This window comes from Scyliorhinus torazame, chromosome 16 (genome assembly GCF_047496885.1).
Source record: "Scyliorhinus torazame isolate Kashiwa2021f chromosome 16, sScyTor2.1, whole genome shotgun sequence".
NCBI classification, from domain to species: Eukaryota; Metazoa; Chordata; class Chondrichthyes; order Carcharhiniformes; family Scyliorhinidae; genus Scyliorhinus; species Scyliorhinus torazame.
In genome coordinates this window covers 90,312,058-90,337,542 of record NC_092722.1, presented here as the reverse complement: position 1 = coordinate 90,337,542, position 25,485 = coordinate 90,312,058, and the positions used below count along the sequence as shown (strand labels likewise).

General features: G+C 48.0%; 1 protein-coding gene across 4 annotated transcripts in view; it reads left to right on the top strand.

Annotated features, from left to right (window-relative positions):
- The window catches only part of LOC140392939 (nucleolar RNA helicase 2-like), a 167,829-nt gene that overhangs the window by 59,844 nt on the left and 82,500 nt on the right, over window positions 1–25,485 (top strand). For all 4 annotated transcript variants that reach the window (XM_072478725.1, XM_072478724.1, XM_072478727.1 and 1 more), the window contains 2 exons: window positions 7,462–7,640; window positions 22,402–22,519. In XM_072478725.1, coding sequence (XP_072334826.1) covers window positions 7,462–7,640; window positions 22,402–22,519 — 297 coding nt within the window. The remainder of the gene's footprint in view (window positions 1–7,461; window positions 7,641–22,401; window positions 22,520–25,485) is intronic.

Here is a 25,485-nt window from a genome sequence, read left to right as displayed (position 1 = left end):
CTTAAAGGTACTCTCACATGACACAGCAGTGCTAACCACTGCGCCACCGTGCTGCCCCTGCTGCACACTTTTTAACCTGTGCTTCCGTCTTTCGGTCACTCACTAGTTTTACATCTCCTGATCTGCATTTTCCCTTGGGTTCCCATACCATGTCATTCAAATTTGAACTCTACCCCACTCCCTCCCGTCAAACAGCACTATTAATTCTCCCAGCCAGGGCATTTGTATCAATCCTGTTCAGGTGCGGGCCATATGGCTTATACACATCCTACCTTCCCCAGAATGATCTTGATCTCAGGAATCCGATGCCCTCCCTCCGACACCAGCTTTCCAGCTGTGTATTCTGTTGCTTAATTCTCATCGACCCACAAGCACATGGGTCTGGAAATAATCCTAGGTTTACTGCTTCAGAGGTCCTGCTTTTAAATCTCCTTCACTCCATAAAATCTGTTTGCAGGACCTCACCCCCTTTCATAACTGTGTCATTGGTACCTAAATGGGCCAGTAGACTGTGACCTCTGGCTGATCACCTCCCCCAGTAGAATATACTGCTGCTCCTCCATGACATCCTTGACCCTGGCATCAGAGAGGAAATTCTGGCTATCTCCTGATAGGTTTGTTCCATTTAGTTCAGGGGCACCCAGTTGGTTGGGGGCAGAAGAGTCTGGGATGCACTGCTTGGGAGGCTAGTGGAGGTGGGAATCCTCACAACCGTTTAAAGTTACGTGGATGAGCGCTTGATATGTCAACATTCAAGGCAATGGATCAAGTGCTGGAAAGTGGTATTAGTGTAGATTGTGTATTTTTGTCGGTGCAGACTGGATGGGCCGAAGGGTCTCATCTGTTCTTTGACTCTATGATCCACCTCCATTCCACTAAGTGTATTCCACTGGCTGCAGGTTGCCAGTGTGAATGATCTTTTATTTCTACCAATTCTACTGTCTAGCTGATAGCTGTGTCTCTTTCTGCTGACGTTTTTCCGAATAACTACAACTGTTTCACTCCTTTCGCTTGTCTGTAGCCATGTCTCAATAATTCTGACAATAGCCGAATATCCACAATGTCTCCAATTCCTGTGTTTTATTCCAATTGCTGTATAGACTTCTACTGGTTTTTTATTGCAGTTCATATTTTTAAATATTCTTACACACTCCTGTAACTCTGGCTATGTTTGTTGTCCGTTAGTTTAACTTGTCCAAGTTAACTTGCCTGAAACTAGTTCCTCTGGTGAGGGAGTCCCGAGCAGGATGGGTACAACTTTAGAATTAGCTCAGTCATTCAGGGTGGAAGTCAAAGTGCACTTTTTCACACACTGGATTGTGGACATCTGAAAACTCATAAGACTGGGGATAAATTAAATATTTCAAATCCTGAGATTAGTTTTCCATTCGATATGGGTAACTAAGAAGTAGCCTGGGACTTAATGCCCCCTGAGAGACCAAATGGTGGACCCCAGGATTTTTAACACAGCCTCAGAGTGAGCAAGCCTTGATATAGATGCACTGACTTCCGGGTGCGGCGATGACCAGCTGAGTCGCACGTTTCGGCAGCTCCCTGTGAAACGGACTTTTGGGCTCTTGTTAGGAGCCCCAACGGCAATTTTGACGGCTAAAAACACTGTGCGGTAAACCAGAAGGGAATCCCCCCTGGATACGGATGGAAAAAGGAGGAGAGAGTGGCCAGATTGCAGTGGATCCTTTAGAAAAGCGGCAAGGAAGGCAAGCAAAAACCAAGATGGCGTCGGAAGGTGGCAGTTTAACATGGGGCCCTGAACAACAAGAGTTCTTGAAATGCTGTGTGGACGAGATCAAAAAGGAAATGAAGAAAGAGCTGTTGGCCCCGATACTACAGGCGATCGAAGGGCTAAAGGAGGAACAAAAGACCCAGGAGCGGGAGCTTCGGGTCGTGAAGGCAAAGGCAGCTGAGAATGAGGACGATATACAGGGCCTGGTGGTGAAGACGGAGACGCAGGAGGCACATCAGAAACGATGTGTGGAAAGGTTGGAGGCACTGGAAAACAACGCAAGGAGGAACAACCTGAGGATTCTTGGTCTTCCTGAAGGTGTGGAGGGAGCGGACGTCGGGGCATATGTGAGCACGATGCTGCACTCGTTAATGGGAGCGGAGGCCCCGGCGGGTCCGTTGGAGGTGGAGGGAGCATACCGAGTGATGGCGCGAGGACCGAGAGCAGGAGAAATTCCCAGAGCCATAGTGGTGAGATTCCTCCGTTTTAAGGATAGAGAAATGGTCCTTAGATGGGCGAAGAAAACTCGGAGCAGTAACTGGGAGAACGCGGTGATCCGCGTTTATCAAGACTGGAGTGCGGAGGTGGAGGAGGGCGAGCTTTAATCGGGCCAAGGCGGTGCTTCATAAAAAGAAGATAAAATTTGGAATGCTGCAACCGGCAAGACTGTGGGTCACATATCGAGGGAGGCACCACTACTTTGAGACGGCGGATGAAGCGTGGACTTTTATTGTGGAAGAAAAACTGGAATGAGCGGGTTATTAAAAAGAACGTTCGAACAAAGTGGTGGGGCGAATGTGGGGGGCAAAGAGGGGTTTTATGTACTAATCCTGCGATGTGGTAACTTTTCTCTCTCCCACAGGTGGTGATGGGGGGAGGAGGGGAGGTGGAGGAGATGGGGCGTTGGCCATTGGGGGCGGGGCCAAGGGAGAAGCGCGGGCTTGGTTCCCGCGCTATGATATTCATGGCGGGAATAGAGAAGCAGGAAGGAGGGGGCGTCGCACGGTGCGAGCCGAGGTCACGGGGGGAAGCCGAGGTCAGCCAGAGTTTGCTGACTTCTGGGAGCAACATGGGGGGAGTAATTACGCCAGCGGGGGATCTAGCGGGGGGGGTGGGAGGTGGGAATTACTGGGTTGCTGCTGCTGGGGAGGGGGGAGCTGGTATGGGAGAGGATGGGCAGGGGGGCACCGCCTGGGGGCGATACAGCTGCGTTTGAACCGGGTGAGGAGCTGGAAAAAGGTGATGGCTAATCGACAAGGGGGGGGGGGGTAGGAAGCCCCCCAACTCGGCTGATCACGTGGAACGTGAGAGGGCTGAACGGGCCGATAAAGAGGGCACGGGTACTCGCACACCTTAAGAAACTTAAGGCAGATGTGGTTATGTTACAGGAAACGCACCTGAAACTGATAGACCAGGTTAGGCTACGCAAAGGATGGGTGGGGCAGGTGTTCCATTCGGGGCTAGATGCGAAAAACGGGGGGGTGGCTATATTAGTGGGGAAGCGGGTAATCTTCGAGGCAAAGACTAGTGGCGGATAACGGGGGCAGATACGTGATGGTGAGTGGCAAACTACAGGGGGAGACGGTGGTTTTGGTAAACGTATATGCCCCGAACTGGGATGATGCCAATTTTATGAGGCGGATGCTAGGACGCATTCCGGACCTAGAGATGGGAAAGCTGATAATGGGGGGAGATTTTAATACGGTGTTGGAACCAGGGCTGGATAGGTCGAAGTCCAGGACTGGAAGGAGGCCGGCAGCAGCCAAGGTACTTAAAGATTTTATGGAGCAGATGGGAGGTGTAGACCCGTGGAGATTTAGCAGACCTAGGAGTAAGGAGTTCTCGTTTTTCTCCTATGTCCATAAAGTCTACTCGCGAATAGACTTTTTTGTGCTGGGTAGGGCATTGATACCGAAGGTGAGGGGAACGGAGTATACGGCTATAGCCATTTCGGATCACGCTCCACACTGGGTGGACTTGGAGATAGGGGAGGAAACAGGAGGGCGCCCACCCTGGAGAATGGACATGGGACTAATGGCAGATGAGGGGGGGTGTCTAAGGGTGAGGGGGTGCATTGAAAAGTACTTGGAACTCAATGATAATGGGGAGGTCCAGGTGGGAGTGGTCTGGGAGGCGTTGAAGGCGGTGGTTAGAGGGGAGCTGATATCAATAAGGGCACATAAAGGGAAGCAGGAGAGTAAGGAACGGGAACGGTTGCTGCAAGAACTTTTGAGGGTGGACAGACAATATGCGGAAGCACCGGAGGAGGGACTGTACAGGGAAAGGCAAAGGCTACATGTAGAATTTGACTTGCTGACTACAGGCACTGCAGAGGCACAATGGAGGAAGGCACAGGGTGTACAGTACGAATATGGGGAGAAGGCGAGCAGGTTGCTGGCACACCAATTGAGGAAAAGGGGAGCAGCGAGGGAAATAGGGGGAGTGAGGGATGAGGAAGGAGAGATGGAGCGGGGAGCGGAGAGAGTGAATGGAGTGTTCAAGACATTTTATAAAAAATTATATGAAGCCCAACCCCCGGATGGGAGGGAGAGAATGATGGGCTTCTTGGATCGGCTGGAATTTCCCAAGGTGGAAGAGCAGGAAAGGGTGGGACTGGGAGCACATATCGAGGTAGAAGAAGTGGTGAAAGGAATTAGGAGCATGCAGGCGGGAAAGGCCCCGGGACCAGATGGATTCCCAGTCGAATTCTATAGAAAATATGTGGACTTGCTCGCCCCGGTACTGACGAGGACCTTTAATGAGGCAAAGGAAAGGGGACAACTGCCCCCGACTATGTCTGAAGCAACGATATCGCTTCTCTTAAAGAAGGAAAAGAACCCGCTACAATGCGGGTCCTATAGACCTATTTCCCTCCTAAATGTAGATGCCAAGGTCCTGGCCAAGGTAGTGGCAATGAGAATAGAGGAATGTGTCCCGGGGGTGGTCCACGAGGACCAAACTGGGTTTGTGAAGGGGAGACAGCTGAACACGAATATACGGAGGTTGTTAGGGGTAATGATGATGGCCCCACCAGAGGGAGAAACGGAGATAGTAGTGGCGATGGATGCCGAGAAAGCATTTGATAGAGTGGAGTGGGATTATTTGTGGGAGGTGTTGAGGAGATTTGGTTTTGGAGAGGGGTATGTTAGATGGGTGCAGCTGTTGTATAGGGCCCCAGTGGCGAGCGTGGTCACGAATGGACGGGGATCTGCATATTTTCGGCTCCATAGAGGGACAAGGCAGGGATGCCCTCTGTCCCCATTATTGTTTGCACTGGCGATTGAGCCCCTGGCGATAGCGTTGAGGGGTTCCAAGAAGTGGAGGGGAGTACTTAGGGGAGGAGAAGAGCACCGGGTATCTTTGTATGCGGACGATTTGCTACTATACGCGGCGGACCCGGCGGAGGGGATGCCAGAAATAATGCGGATACTTGGGGAGTTTGGGGATTTTTCAGGGTATAAATTGAACATGGGGAAAAGTGAGTTGTTTGTGGTGCATCCAGGGGAGCAGAGTAGAGAAATAGAGGACCTACCGTTGAGGAAGGTAACAAGGGACTTTCGTTACCTGGGGATCCAGATAGCTAAGAATTGGGGCACATTGCATAGGTTAAATTTAATGCGGTTGGTGGAACAGATGGAGGAGGATTTCAAGAGATGGGATATGGTAGCCCTGTCAATGGCAGGGAGGGTGCAGGCGGTTAAGATGGTGGTCCTCCCGAGATTCCTCTTTGTGTTTCAGTGCCTCCCGGTGGTGATCACGAAGGCTTTTTTTAAAAGGATTGAAAAGAGCATCATGGGTTTTGTGTGGGCCGGGAATACCCCGAGAGTGAGGAAGGGATTCTTACAGCGTAGCAGGGATAGGGGGGGCTGGAACTACCGAGCCTAAGTGAGTATTATTGGGCCGCTAATATTTCAATGGTGAGTAAGTGGATGGGAGAGGAGGAGGGAGCGGCGTGGAAGAGATTAGAGAGGGCGTCCTGTAGGGGGACTAGCCTACAGGCTATGGTGACAGCCCCATTGCCGTTCTCACCGAGGAACTACACTCGCAAGCCCGGTGGTGGTGGCTACACTGAAGATTTGGGGACAGCGGAGACGGCATAGGGGAAAGACTGGAGCCTTGGGGGGGGTCCCCGATAAGAAACAACCATAGGTTTGCCCCGGGGGGAATGGATGGGGGATATGGAATGTGGCAAAGAGCAGGAATAACGCAACTGAAAGATCTGTTTGTGGATGGGAAGTTCGCGAGTCTGGGAGCGCTGACCGAGAAATATGGGTTGCCCCAAGGGAATGCATTCAGGTATATGCAACTGAGGGCTTTTGCGAGGCAACAGGTGAGGGAATTCCCGCAGCTCCCGACACAAGAGGTGCAGGACAGAGTGATCTCAAAGACATGTGTGGGGGGTGGTAAGGTGTCAGATATATATAGGGAAATGAGGGACGAAGGGGAGACTATGGTAGATGAACTAAAAGGGAAATGGGAAGAAGAGCTGGGGGAGGAGATCGAGGAGGGGCTGTGGGCAGATGCCCTAAGCAGGGTAAACTCGTCGTCCTCGTGTGCCAGGCTAAGCCTGATTCAGTTTAAGGTATTACACAGGGCACATATGACTGGAGCACGGCTCAGTAACTTTTTTGGGGTGGAGGATAGGTGTGCGAGGTGCTCGAGAAGCCCAGCGAATCATACCCATATGTTTTGGTCATGCCCGGCACTACAGAGGTTTTGGATGGGGGTGACAAAGGTGCTTTCAAAAGTAGTAGGAGTCCGGGTCGAACCAAGCTGGGGGTTGGCTATATTTGGGGTTGCACAAGAGCCGGGAGTGTAGGAGGCGAGAGAGGCCGATGTTTTGGCCTTTGCGTCCCTAGTAGCCCGGCGCAGGATATTGCTAATGTGGAAAGAAGCCAAGCCCCCGGGGATGGAGACCTGGATAAATGACATGGCGGGGTTTATAAAGCTAGAGCGGATTAAGTTCGTCCTAAGGGGGTCGGCTCAAGGGTTCACCAAGCGGTGGCAACCGTTCGTCGAATACCTCGCAGAAAGATTGACGGAATGGGAAAAAGAAGGCAGCAGCAGCAGCCCGGGAGGGGTGGGGGGGGGGGGGGTGGGGTGGGGGTGGGGGGTGGGGGTGGGGGGTGGGGGTGGGGGGGGGGGGGTGGGGGGGGGGGGGGGTGGGGGGGGGAGGAGGAACCAGAAGGACTCTCAGGGTTGTTAATATATACTGTATAGTATGTATAGGTCGTTGCTACAGATAATTATATATTGGACTGTTAAATTATATTTTTGGAGAGTGTTACTTGTGACAAGGCAGTTGCCAATTAGGGCTAGTTTTCATTTTTGTTATTTATTATTTATTCATTTTTTGTTTATAAAATAGGTCATTGTTATTTGTGTTATAATATTGTGTAAAGGATGCACAATGTACTGTGTTGGTTGACCAAAAATTTTCAATAAAATATTTAATTAAAAAAAAGATATAGATGCACTGCTTCCCCACAGTACAGGCAGTTTCATAGCTAGCAGCTTTCTGCTGTACAAGTACACTTACTTTGCCAACGTGCCTTTGGGACAAGCAGACTCTGAGCCAAGCTTCAATTGCCAACCGAGGTAAATAATAGCTCAGATTGGGTTATTTTTCGTGTGCTTTACATTGCCAGCTTTGAAGTGTGAGTATTGCTAAATTGTTCCTTCTAATCTGCTGCATTCCTCTGGTTGCTGCCCTATAGGCCGAGGCGTGGCCTACTTGTTTCCAGTACAAGCACAGACGTTCAACTGCATTTATGATGGGGGTGATTGTGTGGCACAGGCCAGGACTGGCACCGGCAAAACCTTCTCATTTGCCATCCCGCTGGTGGAAAAGCTGCAGGTCGAGTCTGCTGACTGGAAGAGAAATCGACCTCCCAAGGTAAATTAAGCACCAGTCGGACTGCTGGAGGACCTTAAGACCATAACTTATTTCTTTTGTCCAGGGATGGGTCTCTCCCACTTAGTGCATAGTGAGCACCAGGATAGAAACTCGTTGGATTCAAGTGTGGAGAGTGATGTTCCTGTCCCACACTTGAGTTTGCGTATTCTTGTTGCCATTCAAAATCTCGTCCAAATGGTCATTTTTCACGTGCCTGGAATGTGAACTTTCTTGTTTTGTCAAGTGTCTGGGTGGAATGTACATCCTGCAGTATTGTAGGGAGATGTGGGCAAGCCATGTGATGGACACAAGTGTGTGGCTGCAAAATCTTGAGCTCCACGAGTTTCGGAACTCAGTGGTGGCTGGAATCACTGTTGTGCATCCACAAGGTGGAGAATTGTGCTTAGCACATTCAGCCTATCAAGACTGCACCGATCCACTCGCCCACTATCCACAACCTAAATTGCATATTCCTGCAATCCACCCAACCTGCACATCTTTAGACTGGGAGGAAACCCACGCAGACATGGGGAGAAAGCGCAAACTCCACACAGACCGTGACCCAAGGCTGGAATTGAATCTGGGTCCCTGGCGCTGTGAGGCCTTTGTGTCGCCCCACCTCCCCTTTAGGAAGGGGGTTTCACTAGAGGTGAAAGGGGTGAAGCCAGGCAGCCTAAGAGAACCATGAAGGGTCCTGCAGAAGTCCACTGAGCCTATCATGCCACTTGCTAATCAGTTTCCCATTGATAAAAGTGAAGGTGATAGTTCCTCGGGATTGCAGCCAGTGCTAAGTCTGGCATCATGGGTGGCTCAGCTGCACGGGGGTAGGAAGATGAGTTGAAGAGCAATCATGATAGGGGATTTGATAGTCAGGGGATAAGATAGCTGTTTCTGTGGCTGTAAATATGACTCCAGGCCAGTGTGTTGCCTCCCTGGTGCCAGGCTCAAGGAAGCCGTGGCGTGGTTGTTCGACATCCTTCTGGGAGAGGGCCAGAGATCGTGATCCATATTGGTACCAATGATATAGGTCGGAAGTGGGATAAAGTCTTCAATGCAGAATTTAAAATTAGTTAAGAATGAAATGAAAAAGCATAGCCTCAAAAGCAATAATCTCAAGATTACTCCCAGTGCCATTTGCTCGTGAGCATTGGGATAGGGGTATTCAGTGATTGACCATGTGGCTAGAGAATTGCTGTAAGAGAGAGGTCATCAGACCGGTTCTGGAGCAGGTGGGACCTGAGCACGCTTGATCGGTTCCTTGACAGGGCCCGGGCCAATATCCTCACGGAGATTTGTTAGTGCTGTTGTGAAGGATTTAAACTAGAGAGGTAGCTCATTGGAAGGAGAAAAGGTTTGCAGAAGGCAAATTAAACCAAGGTTAACACCAACCAAGCTCAGAAGCCAGAATCATGTTAAAAAGACAACGTTCCGGAACTCTTCCTGAATGCGCACAGGTAGAGGATTTAAGAGGACTTACGGTGGCGGCATGTAGTGGAGGTCACACATTGGGTGGCTCCCACTAGGGTTGTTGTTTTTCTGGCCCGTTTCACCCAATTTTGGGGGGAACCTTTATATGAGGCCAGGAGGGGACATGAGAAGTCTTTGGCAGGTAGGACCAAGGATAACCCTAAAGCTTTCTATATCAGGAATAAAAGAATGACTAGGGTAAGAGTAGGGCCAGTCAAGGACAGTAGTGGGAAGTTGTGCGTGAAGTCCGAGGAGATAGGAGAGGTGCTAAATGAATATTTTTCGTCAGTATTCACACAGGAAAAAGACAATGTTGTCGAAGAGAATACTGAGATACTGACTACTAGACTAGACGGGCTTGAGGTTCATAAGGAGGTGTTAGCAATTCTGGAACGTGTAAAAATAGACCAGTCCCCTGGGCCGGATGGGATTTATCCTCGGATTCTCTGGGAAGCGAGGGAGGAGATTGCTGAGCCCTTTGACTTTGATCTTTGTGTCGTCATTGTCTACAGGCATAGTGCCAGAAGACTGGAGGATAGCAAATGTTGTCCCCTTGTTCGAGAAGAGGAGTAGAGACAACCACGGTAACTATAGACCATTGAGCCTTCTGTTGTGGGCAAAGTCTTGGAAAGGTTTATAAGAGATAGGATTTATAATCATCTAGAAAGGAATAATTTGATTAGGGATAGTCAACACGGTTTTGTGAAGGGTAGGTCGTGCCTCACAAACCTTATTGCGTTCTTTGAGAAGATGACCTAACAGGTGGACGAGGGTAAAGCAGTTGATGTGTATATGGATTTCAATAAAGCGTTTGATAAGTTTCCCCACGGTAGGCTATTGCAGAAAATACGGAGGCATGGGATTCAGGGTGATTTAGCAGTTTGGGTCAGAAATTGGCTAGCTGTAAGAAGACAGAGGGTGGTGGCTGATGGGAAATGTTCAGCCTGGAGTTCAGTTACTAGTGGTGTACCACAAGGATCTGTTTTGGGGCCACTGCTGTTTGTCATTTTTATAAATGACCTGGAGGAGGGCGAAGAAGGATGGGTGAGTAAATTTGCAGATGACACTAAAGTCGGTGGAGTTGTGGACAGTGCGGAAGGATGTTTCAGGTTACAGATAAGCAGCAGAGCTGGGCTCAGAGGTGGCAAATGGAGTTTAATGCAGAAAAGTGTGAGGTGATTCATTTTGGAAGGAATAACAGGAATACAGAGTACTGGGTAAGATTCTTGGTAGTGTGGATGAGCAGAGAGATCTCGGTGTCCATGTACATAGATCCCTGAAAGTTGCCACCCAGGTAGATAGGGTTGTTAAGAAGGTGTACGGTGTGTTAGCTTTTATTGGTAAAGGGATTGAGTTTCGGAGCCATGAGGTCATGTTGCAGCTGTACAAAACTCTGGTGCGGCCGCATTTGGAGTATTGCGTGCAGTTCTGGTCGCCGCATTATAGGAAGGATGTGGAAGCATTGGAAAGGGTGCAGAGGAAATTTACCAGGATGTTGCCTGGTATGGAGGGAAGATCTTATGAGGAAAGGCTGAGCGAATTAAGGCTGTTTTCGTTGGAGAGAAGAAGGTTAAGAGATGACTTAAATCTGTAATACAGGATGATCAGAGGATTAGATAGGATGGACAGTGAGAGCCTTTTTCCTCGGATGGTGATGTCTAGCACGCGGGGACATAGCTTTAAATTGAGGGGAGATAGATATAGGACAGATGTCAGAGGTAGGTTCTTCACTCAGAGAGTAGTAGGGGCGTGGAATGCCCTGCCTGCAACAGTCGTGGACTCGCCAACATTAAGGGCATTTAAATGGTCATTGGATAAAAATATGGATGATAATGGAATACTGTAGGTAGGGTTTAGATTGAGTTCACAGGTCGGCGCAACATCGAGGGCCGCAGGGCTTGTACTACGCTGTAATGTCCTATGAGCTGAATTCAGTAAAGTTCTGGGAATTGGAGGATGTCGAAAACCCGACGGAAGAATACGGCACGAAGAGGAACGAGCGCTAGTCTGAGTTTGGTGCAGAGTTCTGTGGGAGGAAAGGTGGCGGGAGCAGGCTCGCCGGGTGGGGTTCTGGCCATTACTGTGGACACGCTTACTGAGCATTTTGAGCGACATGGGAAGGACATGAAGGGAACGGTCAAATAACAAAGTCCGGCTCTGGGGCTCAGAAGGGAAGGGGGGAGATGAGGAGAGCACTAGTTATAGGGGACTCAATAGTTAGAGGTACAGACAGGCGGTTCTGTGGGCATGGGCGAGACTCTCGGATGGTTTGTTGCCTCCCGGGTACCAGGGTCCATGACGCCTTGGATCGTGGCTTCAGGGTCCTTTGGAGGGTGAGCAGCCAGAAGTCGTGGTGCACCTTGGTACCAACGATGTAGGTAGGAAAAGGGGTGTAGATGTAATAAACAAGTTTAGGGAGTTAGGCTGGAAGTTAAAAGCCAGGACAGACAGAGTTGTCATCTCTGGTTTGTTGCCGGTGCCACGTGATAGCGAGGCGAGGAATAGGGAGAGAGTGCAGCTGAACACGTGGCTGCAGGAATGGTGTAGGAGGGAGCGCTTCAGGTATTTGGATAATTGGAGCGCATTCTGGGGAAGGTGGGACCTGTACAAGCAGGTTTGGTTGCATCTTGAATCAGAGGGAACCAATATCCTGGGAGGGAGGTTTTCTAGTACTCTTCGGGAGGGTTTAAACTATTTTGGCAGGGGAATGGGAACCGGATTTGTAGTCCAGCGACTAAGGTAGCCGTATAGTGAGGCAGCGGGGAAGGTAACACTGACAAAGGAGAGTACTTACAGGCACAGAGATGGATTGAAGTGTGTGTACCTCAACGCAAGATGCATCAGGAATAAGGTGGGTGAACTTAAGGCATGGATCGGTACTTGGGACTACGATGTGGTGGCCATCATGGAAAATTGGATAGAAGGGTGGAAATGGTTGTTGGAGGTTCTTGGGTATAGATGTTTCAATAAGATTAGGGAGGGTGGTAAAAGAGGTGGGGGGGCATTGTTAATTAGAGATAGTATAACAGCTGCAGAAAGGCAGTACGAGGAGGATCTGCCGACTGAGGTAGTATGGGTTGAAGTCAGAAATAGGAAAGGCCATCTTCGATCTGTGCGCATTCAGGACCCTGACCTTCCTGTTGCTTGCCATTTTAACAAAAGACCCTGCTCCCATACCCACATGTCTGTTCTTGGCCTGCTGCAATGTTCCAGTGAAGCGCACCGCAAACTGAAGGAACAACATTTCATCTTCCGGTTAGGCACGCTACAGCCTTCCGGCCTGAACATCAAATTCACCAGCTCTACCCCACCTCGACCCATTTGTTTTCATTTCATTTTAACTGTCTTTTACCATTTCTTTCTTTCTTAATATACATTTAATTCCCCCAATCTTATCCACCTTTCCTTCACCTTTCTCCTCTTTGCTTCCCCTCTCCCCACATCTACAGTTCATCCTCTGATGTTAGTTTCCCTGCTGTTTGACCGTTCACATCTTTTGTCCTCTCTGGGGACTGCCATTCACACTCTTTCCCCTTGGTTTCTGTGGCCATTAGCACCCGGTTTCCCTGGGTTTGTGGCTATGACTCATCTTTCATTCTCACTCCACAGTATAAATATTTCCCACTTTCTCTGTTAGCTTTGACAAAGAATCATCGGACTCGAAACATTAGCTCTTTTCTCTCCCTACAGATGCTGCCAGACTTGCTGAGATTTTCCAGCATTTGCTCTTTCGTTTCATAGGAAAGGAGCAGTCACCTTGTTGGGAGTTTTCTATAGGCTCCCCAATAGCAGCAGAGATGTGGAGGAACAGGTTGGGAAACAGATTTTGGAAAGGTGCAGAAGTCTCCGGGAAGTAGTCATGGGTGACTTCAACTTCCCAAATATTGAGTGGAAACTCTTTAGATCAATTAGTTTGGACGGGGTGGTGTTTGTGCAGTGTGTCCAGGAAGCTTTTTGAACACAGTATGTAGATTGTTCAACCAGAGGAGGGGCAATATGAGATTTGGTACTTGGTAATGAACCAGGACAAGTGACAAATTTGTTAGTGGGGGAGCATTCTGGAGATAGTGACCACAATTCTGTGACTTTCACTTTAGTAATGGACAGGGGTAGGTGTTTGCAACAGGGCAAGGTTTACAATTGGGGAAAGGGTAAATACAATGCTGTCAGACAAGAACTAAAGTGCATAAGTTGGGAACATAGACTGTCAGGGAAGGACACCATTGAAATGTGGAATTTGTTCAAGGAACAGAAACTACGTGTCCTTGATATGTATGACCCTGTCAGGCAGGGAAAAGATGGTCCAGTGAGGGAACCATGGTTAACAAGAGAGGTTGAATGTCTTGTTAAGAGGAAGAAGGATACTTATGTAAGGCTGAGGAAACAAGGTTCAGACAGGGCGCTGGAGGGATACAAGATAGCCAGGAGGGAACTGAAGAAAGGGATTAGGAGAGCTAAGAGAGGGCATGAAAAATCTTTGGCGGGTAGGATCAAGGAAAACCTCAAGGCCTTTTACACACGTGTGAGAAATATGAGAAAGACTAGAGCGAGGGTAGGTCTGATCAAGGACAGTAGCGGGAGATTGTGTATTGAGTCTGAAGAGATAGGAGAAGTCTTGAACGAGTACTTTTCTCAGTGTTTACTAAGAGAGGGGCCATATTGTTGGAGAGGACAGTGTGAAACAGACTGATAAGCTCGAGGAAATACTTGTTAAGAAGGAAGATGTGTTGGGCATTTTGAAAAACCTGAGGACAGACAAGTCCCCCGGGCCTGACGGGATATATCCAAGGATTCTATGAGAAGCAAGAAATGAAATTGCAGAGCCGTTGGCAATGATCTTTTCGTCCTCACTGTCAACAGTGGTGTTACCAGGGGATTGGTGAGTGGCAAATGTCATGCCCCTGTTCAAAAAAGAGAATAGGGATAACCCTGGGAATTACAGGCCAGTTAGTCTTACTTCGGTGGTATGCAAAGTAATGGAAAGGGTACTGAGGGATAGGATTTCTGAGCATCTGGAAAAGACGCTGCTTGATTAGGGATAGTCAGCACGGAATTGTGAGGGGTAGATCTTGCCTCACAGGTCTTATTGACTTGAGGAGGTGACCAAGCACATGGATGAAGGTAATGGATGTAGTGTACATGGATTTTAGTAAGGCATTTGATAAGGTTCCCCATGGTAGGCTTCTGCAGGAAGTAAGGAGGCATGGGATAGTGGGAAATTTGGCCAGTTGGATAACGAATTGGCTAACCGATACAAGTCCGAGAGGGGTGGTGGATGGCAAATATTCAGCCTGGAGCCCAGTTACCAGTGGCGTACTGCAGGGATCAGTTCTGGGTCCTCTGCTGTTTGTGATTTTCATTAATGACTTGGGTGAGGGAGTTGAAGGGTGGGTCAGTAAATTTGCAGACGATACGAAGATTGGTGGAGTTGTGGATAGTAAGGAGGGCTGTTGTCGGCTGCAAAGAGACATAGATAGGATGCAGAGCTGGGCTGAGAAGTGGCAGGTGGAGTTTAACCCTGAAAAGTGTGAGGTTGTCCATTTTGGAAGGACAAATATGAATGCGGAATACAGGGTTAACGGTAGAGTTCTTGGCAATGTGGAGGAGCAGAGAGATCTTGGGGTCTATGTTCATACATCTTTGAAAGTTGCCACTCAAGTGGATAGAGCTGTGAAGAAGGCCTATGGTGTGCTCGCGTTCATTAACAGAGGGATTGAATTTAAGAGCCGTGAGGTGATGATGCAGCTGTACAAAACTTTGGTAAGGCCACATTTGGAGTACTGTGTACAGTTCTGGTCGCCTCATTTTAGGAAGGATGTGGAAGCTTTGGAAAAGGTGCAAAGAAGATTTACCAGGATGTTGCCTGGAATGGAGAGTAGGTCTTACGAGGAAAGGTTGAGGGTGCTAGGCCTTTTCTCATTAGAACGGAGAAGGATGAGGGGCGACTTGATAGGGGTTTATAAGATGATCAGGGGAATAGATAGAGTAGACAGTCAGAGACTTTTTCCCCGGGTGGAACAAATCATTACAAGGGGACATAAATTTAAGGTGGAAGATATCGGAGGGATATCCGAGGTAGGTTCTTTACCCAGAGAGTAGTGGGGGCATGGAATGCACTGCCTGTGGAAGTAGTTGAGTCGGAAACATTAGGGACCTTCAAGCAGCTATTGGATAGGTACATGGATTACGGTAAAATGATATAGTGTAGATTTAGGACGGTAGGTCTTAAGAGGAAAGGTTGAGGGTAGACTTGATAGCGGTTTATAAGATGATCCGGGGAATAGATAGAGTAGACAGTCAGATACTTTTTCCCTGGGTAGAACAAACCATTACAAGGGGACATCAATTTAAGGTGAATGGTGGAAGATATAGGGGGGATGTCAAGAGGTAGGTTCTTTACCCAGAGAGTAGTGGGGGCATGGAATGCACTGCCTGTGGAAGTAGCTGAGTCGGAAACATTCGGGACCTTCAAGCAGCTATTGGATAGGTACATGGATTACGGTAAAATTATGGGGTGTAGATTAATTTGTTCTTAATCTAGGACAAAAATTTGGCATAACATCGTGGACCGAAGGGCCTGTTCTGTGCTGTATTTCCTATGTTCTGTGGTGGAGAATACATTGGCCCCAATTATAGGAGGCTCTTGGAAAGATGATGCGGGAACATGGTGAGGTGTTGAAGGGGCTGGAGCAGGAATTGTTGCAGAGCAGTGACCAGCTCGCCTCGATGGGAAAGGAGCTGCGAAAGGTGAAGGAACGTAATAAAGGGGTTAGAGGCAAAACGGAGGACCTGGAGAACGGATCACGAATGTTCGGATTGTGGGACCGCCTTTTCGGCGATGTTCGGCAAGTTTTTGAGGGAGGAGAACAACAACATCCCCCTCTTCGAATTGGATAGGGCTCCTCAGTTGCTCTGGCCAAAGCCAAAAGCGAATGATCCACTAAGAGCTGTGATCGTCTGTTTTCACAAGGGTTTCCCCCCTTGGTTTGCTGTTTAACATGTTTGGGTGTTTAGGAGGCCTGGGTTTTGAGGGGGGTTGGAGGTCTTTGTGCTAGGTATGTGGGGGTCTGGTGGGGGTCACCTCGCCAATAAACGGGAGTGGGGTGGGGGGGGGGGGGGCTGCAGTCGGCCGAGCCTGTGTGGAAAGGTTTGACGGGCCTAGGTGGTGTGATTGGTGGGGAATGGGAAGTTGATAGGAGTGGTTTAAAGAGGAAGTGGTTGGCTGCTTCTGGGACCGGGGTCAAGTCTTGGTCTCATTTGTGCGGCATGGCCGGGGGTGTTTTTGGAGGATGGTGGGCCTAAAAAGTTCGCAGGGGGCAGGTATGCCTCATGGGGTGGTCAAGAACAAAGAAAATTACAGCACAGGAACAGGCCCTTCGGCCCTCCCAGCCTGCGCCGATCCAGATCTTTTATCTAAACCTGTATTCTATTTTCCAAGGATCGACATCCCTCTGTTCCCCGCCCGTTCATACATCTGTCTAGATGCATCTTAAATGATGCTATCGTGCCCGCCTCTACCACCTCCGCTGGCAAGGCGTTCCAAGCACCCACCACCCTCTGCGTAAAAAACTTTCCACGCACATCTCCCTTAAACTTTCCCCCTCTCACCTTGAAATCGTGACCCCTTGTGATTGATACCCCCACTCTTGGAAAAAGCTTGTTGCTATCCACCCTGTCCATACCTCTCATAATTTTGTAGACCTCAATCAGGTCCCCCCTCAACCTCCGTCTTTCCAACAAGAACAATCCTAATCTACTCAACCTTTCTTCATAGCTAGCACCCTCCATACCAGGCAACATCCTGGTGAATGTGGTCTAACCAAAGTCCTATACAATTGTAACATGACCTGCCGACTCTTGTACTCAATACCCTGTCCGATGAAGGCAAGCATGCTGTATGCCTTCTTGACCACTCTATCGATCTGCGTTGCCACCTTCAGGGTACAATGGACCTGAACTCCCAGATCTCTCTGTACATCAATTTTTCCCAGGACTCTTACATTGACCGTTTAGTCCGCTCTTGAATTAGATCTTCCAAAATGCATCACCTCGCATTTGCCTGGATTGAACTCCATCTGCCATTTCATTGCCCAGCTCTCCAATCTATCTATATTTTGCTGTATTCTCTGACAGTCCTCCTCACTATGTTGTTACGGGCAGCACGGTAGCCTTGTGGATAGCACAATTGCTTCACAGCTCCAGGGTCCCAGGTTCGATTCCGGCTTGGGTCACTGTCTGTGCGGAGACTGCACGTCCTCCCCGTGTGTGCGTGGGTTTCCTCCGGGTGCTCCGGTTTCCTCCCACAGTCCAAAGATGTGCAGGTTAGGTGGATTGGCCATGATAAATTGTCCTTAGTGTCCAAAATTGCCCAAAGTGTTGGGTGGGGTTACTGGGTTATGGGGATAGGGTGGAGGTGTTGACTTTGGGTAGGGTGCTCTTTCCAAGAGCCGGTGCAGACTCGATGGGCCGAATGGCCTCCTTCTGCACTGTAAATTCTATGATATTCTATCTGCAACTCCACCAATCTTAGTATCATCTGCAAACTTGCTAATCAGACCACCCATACCGTAGTCCAGATCATTTATGTATATCACAAACAACAGTGGTCCGAGCACGGATCCCTGTGGAACACCACTAGTCACCTTTTTCCATTTTGAGACACTCCCTTCCACCACTACTCTGTCTCCTGTTGCCCAGCCAGTTCTTTATTCATCTAGCTAGTACACCCTGAACCCCACACGACGTCACTTTTTCCATCAACCTGCCATGGGAAACTTTATCAAACGCCTTACTGAAGTCCATGTATATGACATCTACAGCCCTTCCCTCATCAATTAACTTTGTCACTTCCTCAAAGAATTCTATTAGGTTTGCAAGGCATGACCTTCCCTGCACAAAACCAAGCTGCCTACCACTGATAAGTCTATTTTCTTCCAAATGTGAATAGATCCTATCCCTCAGTATCTTCTCCAACAGTTTGCCTACCACTGACGTCAAGCTCACAGGTCTATAATTCACTGGATTATCCCTGCTATCCTTCTTAAACAAAGGAACATCATTAGCAATTCTCCAGTCCTCCGGGACCTCACACGTGCTCAAGGATGCTGCAAAGATATCTGTTAAGGCCCCAGCTATTTCGTCCCTCGCTTCCCTCCGTGACCTGGGATAGATCACATCCAGGCCTGGGGACTTGTCCACCTCAATGCCTTTTAGGATACCCAAAACTTCCCCCTTCCTTATGCCGACTTGTCCTAGAGTATTTAAACATCCATCCCTAGCCTCAACATCCATCATGTCCCTCTCCTTGGTGAATACCGATGCAAAGTACTCATTAAGAATCTCACCCATTTCCTCTGACTCCACACATAAATTTCCCTCTTTTGTCTTTGAGTGGGCCCATCCTTTTTCTAGTTACCCTCTTGCTCCTTATATACGAATAAAAGGCTTTGGGATTTTCCTTAACCATGTTAGCCAAAGATATTGCATGACCCCTTTTAGCCCTCTTTATTGCGCGTTTGAGATTTGTCCTACTTTCCCGATATTCCTCCAAAGCTTCATCAGTTTTAAGTCGCCTAGATCTTGTGTATGCTTCCTTTTTCATCTTGGCTGGTCTCACAGTTCCACCCGTCATCCATGGTTCCCTAATCTTGCCATTTCTATCCCTCATTTTCACAGAGACACGTCTGTCCTGCATTCTAATCAACCTTTCCTTAAAAGACTCCCACATTTCAAATGTGGATTTACCCTTAAACAGCTGCTCCCAATCCACATTCCCTAGCTCCTGCCGAATTTTGTTATACTTGGTCTTTTCCCAATTTAGCACTCTTCCTTTAGGACCACTCTCGTCTAAAACCTATGGAATTGTGATCGCTATTCCCAAAGTAATCACCGACTGAAACTTCAACCACTTGGCCGGGATCATTCCCCAATACCAGGTCCAGTATGGCCCCTTCCCGAGTTGGACTATTTACATACTGCTCTAAAAAACTCTCCTGGATGCTCCTCATAAATTCTGCTCCATCTACGCCTCCAACACTACACGAGTCCCATTCAATGTTGGGGAAGTTAAAATTTCCCCTCACAACCACCTTATTGCTCCTACATTTTTCTATAATCTGTCTACATATTTGTACTTCCACTTCACGCTTTGTTACAATGTTACTGCACCCTTCCTATTTCTTAGCTCTACCCATATTGCCTCTGCACGAATCCTCCGTCTTGCCCTCCTTAATCACAGCTGTGATATCATCTCTGACCAGTAATCCAACTCCTCCAGCCTTTTTACCTCCCTCTCTATCCCTGGGATATTTAGTTGCCAGTCTTGCCCTTCCCTCAACCAAGTCTCAGTAATACCAATAACATCATATTCCCAGGTACTAATCCAAGTCCTAAATTCATCTGCCTTACCTGCTATACTTCTCGCATTGAAACAAATGCACCTCAGACCACTTGTCCGTTTGCGTTCATCATCTCTTCCCTGTCTACTCTTCCCCTTAGTCACATTGAGTTTATTATCTAGTACCTTACTGGCTTTAGTTGCTGCCTCTTTACTGACCTCTAACTTCCTAATCTGGTTCCCACCCCCCCCCTGCCACATTAGTTTAAAACCTCCCCAACAGCACTCACTTGGACATTCGTTCCAGTCCTGCCCAGGTGTAGACCATCTGATTTGTAATGGTCCCACCGCCCCCAGAACCGGATCCAATGTCCCAAAAATCTGAATCCCTCCCTCCTGCACCATCAATCAAGCCACGTATTCATTCTGACTATTCTTGAATTTCTACTCTGACTGTCTCGTGGCACTGGTAGCAATCCTGAGATTACTACCTTTGAGGTCCTACTTTTTAACTTATCTCCTAACTCCTTAAATTCTGATTGTAGGACCTCATCCCGTTTTGTACCTATATCGTTGGTGCCTATGTGCACCATGACAACTGGCTGTTCACCCTCCCCCTTCATTATGTCCTGCAGCCGATCTGAGACATCCCTGACCCGTGCTCCCGGGAGGCAGCATACCATTCGGGGGTCTTGTTTTCGACCACAGAAACGTCTGCCTACTCACCTTACAATTGAATCCCCTATGACTATAGCCCTGCCAGTCTTTTTCACGCCCTTCTGTGCAGCAGAGCCAGCCACAGTGCCATGAGCCTGGCTACTACTGCCTTCCCTTGGTGAGTCATCTTCCCCCAACAGTATCCAAAACGGTATACCTGCTCTTTCTCTGCCTTTTGGTCACCCATTCCCTGTCTCCCTTCCCAATCCTAATGTGCGGTGTGACCAGCTCACTGAACGTGCTATCCACGGTCTCCTCAGCATCGCGGATGCTCCAAAGTGAGTCCATCCGCAGCTCCCGAGCCGTCATGCGGTCGAACAGGAGCTGCAGCTGGACACAGATCCCGCACATGAAGGAGTCATAGAATCATTGGCCGCGTCCCTGAACTCCCACATTGAGCAAGAGGAGCATAACATGGGTCTGGGATCTCGTGCTATTTTTACACTCCCAACAGTAAGTTTTTAAAAACAAAATTTACTCCCCTTCTCAGCAACCACCGCGCCTTGCACGATAACACCTCAGGGAAAAGAAAAACTACTTACCAGTCACAGCCAATCACTTACCTGCAGGTTGGGACATCACAATTTATTTCTACTTCTATCTGCCCTCGAGTCTCCCTCTTGATCATTACTCGGCTGGGATCCTTACAGTGATTGTCTTTTTTTTTGGTTAGAGGAGGAGGTAGAGAGGGAAACACTGGAGAAGAGTTTGGGGTTTAACTGTCACTTGACAACAGCTCCTCCACAAACCATCTTTCCGATGCCGCGATTGCAATGCATGGATGCAAATTTTCCCCGCCACAGCCAATCAGCAGCTCCACTCTACTGCTCTCTGCTGGATGCTTGCCTTGACTTGAACACCTCGGGTGTCTTGCTCAGGTAAACTTTCTGGATGCAGTGACCGCAATGCACAGATGCAAATTTTCCCCGCAACAGCCAATCAGCAACTCCGCTCTACTGCTCTCTGCTGGATCATGGCTGATTTTGGGGGGGAAAGGAGAGAGTGAGTGACCCCCCCACACCCCGGTCCGAATGGTAACGTGGCAAGTGCGGGGTTGCATGGGCCTGTGTAGTGGGCGAGAGTCTTTTCGCATTTTAAAGAGCTGACTTGCAGCTGCAAGTGACCCATCCAAGGGGTGAAGGACCAGTTAAGATTTGAGGGAGTCAGGTGTTTCACTTGGGCTTTGATAGCAGAGCCCAGGGGCTAGCAATACTGATGAGTAAGAGAGTTTGGTATCAGGTGGAGAAGGCGGTGGCAGATCAGGAGGAACAAATGCTTTACAGTAACCACCGCTGTATTGAAGTGGGGGAGGGGGGAGGTTGCATAGCATGTATGCCACACATTGGGATGATGTAGAGTTTATGAAGAGGATGTTGCGGCCATCCCGAGCCTGGTCACTCATCAGTTAATTTTAGGGGGGGGGGGTTTAAACACTGTGTTGCATCCCAAATTGAATTGATCTAAGCCTCGTGGTAATGGGCGGGATCATCTAATTTAAGGTACAAGTTGATGGGAAGGCTTTTGATCATGTTCCCATCAGGAGGCTAGTTATCAAAATTGAAGCACCTGGGATAAGAGGTATTTTACTGGCAGAGATTGAGGATTGGTTAACAGGCAGAGAGTAGAAAGAAACGGGTCATTTTCATGTCGGCAGGCTGTGACTAGTGCGATGCTGCCAGGATCAGTTTTTGGCCCCCACCTATTCACAATATATCGATGATTTGGATATTTCCAAGTTCGTGGATACAAAGCGGCTAAAGGGGATTTGGACCGACTTGGTGAGTTGGCAAGATAATGACAGATGGTGTATAATGTGGGATTCAATTCTCTAGATTTAATAATCTAGCACAATAGCACAAGTAGATAGCACTGTGGCTTCACAGCGCCAGGGTCGCAGGTTCGATTCCCCGCTGGGTCACTGTCTGTGCGGAGTCTGCACGTTCTCCCCGTGTCTGCGTGGGTTTCCTCCGGTTTCGTCCCACAGACCAAAGACGTGCAGGTTAGGTGGATTGGCCATGATAAATTGTCCTTGGTGACCAAAGAGGTTAGGAGGGGTTATTGGGTAAGGGGATAGGGTGGAAGTGAAGGCTTAAGTGGGTCGGTGCTGACTCGATGGGCCGAATGGCCTCCTGCACGGTGTAAATAAAAATAAATAAATAAAATAATTAAAACGTCTCAATTACTGGTCCTATAACAGTAGAGTTACAGTTTCATACATTCCCTTTCCGTTTTCCCTACCAGGTCCTTGTGCTTACTCCAACGAGGGAACTGGCAATTCAAGTAGCGAGAGATATCCAGGATATAACCAAGAAGCTCGCTGTCTCTTGTTTTTATGGTGGAACAGCATATGCTGGACAGAGTAAGTGCCTCGTATTCAAAGGTATTGACCCTGATTTGCCCCCACTATCCAGCAATAGATACGGTATGCTTTTTCTTTGTGCTGGGGTGGGGTACAAACTGACCATGGGCGTCTCTTCTGCAAAGCCAGCCAGTAAAGAAATGGAGTTTAATAACAGCTTACATACTTGCGCTGTGTGTTCAACATAATAAAATGGTCCAAGCTGTTTCACAGGGTTATTTTTTCTATTTCATGGAATGTGGGCTTTGTCTTCTGGGCCATCCCTAATTGGAGATTAAAATTTGACACTGACCCACAGAAGAGCGAGGACAGGCAACCAAAGGTAGGTCTTGAGGATCATGTTAAAGGAGGAAAGTGAGACAGATAGTTGACTCGGCCATTCAGCCCTCAAACCTCTTGCATCATTGAGTGAGATCATGGCTTATATGTGACCGTTGCATTTTTGCCCCATATTCCTTAAGATTTTTGATAACCAAAGGTTTTATCAAACTCCGATTTAAAATTAAGAATTGACCTTGCGTCAGTCGCTATTTATGGAAGAGTTCCAAACCGTTGCCATTTGTGTGTGTAAAGGTGTTACCTAATTTAATTCTTGAGAGCTCTAGTACTGATTTTTAGACCATGCCCAGTTCTCCACTCTCCAGCCAGTCACTGCCTCGTCACTGCTTTAAATCATCGACCCCCTTATTTTTAAATAGTGGCTCCTAGTTCTAATTATTTCTTCCTTTGTGCTCCACCCTACCATGTGATTATTATTAGGGGCCCTGTGCACGACTCCCACAAGTTAGGTAATTTGGACATTCTGAATTCTCCCTCTGTGTACCCGAACAGGCACCGGAATGTGGCGACTAGGGGCTTTTCACAGTAACTTCATTGCAGTGTTAATGTAAGCCTACTTGTGACAATAAAGATTATTATATATTATTATTACCACTTCTCATCTGGAAGCATAGAAAAGTTAGGGTGCAGAAAGAGGCCATTCGGCCCATTGTGTCTGCGTTTGCCAAAAAAGTGAAGAAAAAACTAGCTGCTGATTTTAGTCACATTTTCTAGCACCTGGTCTGTAGCCTTGCAGGTTCCAGCACTTCAGATGCAGATCCAGGTACCTTTCAAATGAGTTGAGCATTTCAGCTTCAACCACTAATTTAGGCAGTGAATTCAAGACGAGCATCACCCTCTGGGTGAAAATGTTTTTCTGCATATTTCCTCTAATCCTTCTACAAGTCACCTTAAATCATGCCCCTGGTAACTGACCTCGAGGGGAAAGAGGTCTTTCCTATTTACCCCAATTTATCCTATCTAGGCCTCTCTTAATCTTGTACACGTCAATTAGGTGCACCCTTTAGCCATCTCTGTTCTAAGGAAAATAATCCAATCTCTCCACATAGCTTCCATTTTTAAGCCCTGTCAATGTTCTTGTAAATTTCTTCTGTTCTCTCTCCAGAGCAGTTTTGTCCTTCCTGTAATGTAGTGACCAGAACTGTACACACAACTCCAGCTGTGGTCTAACCAGCGTTTTACACAATTCCATCATTACATCACTCTTTTTGTATTTTTCATGTGTGGAACGATCTGTGTGGAGTGTACGCAGACAATTCTTTTCACTGTATCGGCACACGGGACAATAAATCAAATCAAAGCCTCGCCCAATAAAGGAAAGTATTCCATCTGCTTTCTTCACCCTGTCTACCTATTCTGCCACCTTCAAGGATCGGTGGTTGTGCACTCAATGGTGTCTCACTTCCTCAACCCCTCGCAATATTTTCCAACTCATTTAGTATCCCTTGCTTTCTTTGTCTTCCTCAAAAGCATTACTTCACACTTTTGTGGATTGATTTCCATTTACCACTTCTCTGCCCACTCAACCAAACCATTGATAGCATTCTGGAGTCGACAACTATTCTCTTCATTAACTTCACGGCCAATCTTTGTAGCATTTGCAAATTTCCCAAGTATGCCTCCTACCTTTAAGTAACAAACAGCAAGAGCCCAACACTGAGCCCTGTGGATCACCGCTGGATTCACAAAAATATCCATCGATCATTAACCTCTGTTTTCTGTCACTGACCAGTTTTGGATCCAACCTGCCACCTTTCCCTCTATCCCTAGAGATCTCACTTTCCGGACCAGTCTGTCATGACGGGCCTTGTCAAATGCCTTATTGAAATCTGTGTAGACAATATCCACAGCACTACCTTCATCAATCCTTGTTATTCCCTCAAAATATTCTATTAAGTTAGTAAGACACGACCTTCCCCAAACAAAACCATGCTGACTATCCCTGATCAATCCATACCTTTCTAAGTGACAGTTTATCCTTTCTCTCAGAATTATTTTCAATAATTTGCTCACTGAAGTCAGACTGACCGGCCTATTGCTGTCTGGCCTATCCCTTGCACTCTTATTGAACAACATTCATAGGTCTCCAATCCTTTGGGGCCTCACCTGTTTCTAGTGGGGATTGAAAAATGATCCTTAGAGCATTTGTTGTTTCCTCCCTGGCTTCCTTCAACCTAGAATACAATCTTATCTGGCTCTGGTGATTTATCATTCAAGGATGCCAATCCCTCCACTACTTCCTCTCTCACTCTGCTTATTGTATCTAATATTTCACACACTTTGAATGTCTGCGTCATCCGTCTCCTTAGTGAAGACGGGAGAAACGGTGCTCATTGAGAACCCTGCCCACATCTTAGAACATAGAAAAATACAGCACAGAACAGGCCCTTCGGCCCACGATGTTGTGCCGAACCTTTGTCCTAGATTATCATAGGATTTACAGTGCAGAAGGAGGCCATTCGGCCCATTGAGTCTGCACCGGCTCTTGGAAAGAGCACCCAAGGTCAACACCTCCACCCAACACTAAGTGCAATTTTGGACACTAAGGGCAATTTATCATGGCCAATCCACCCAACCTGCACATCTTTGGACTGTGGGAGGAAACCGGAGCACCCGGAGGAAACCCA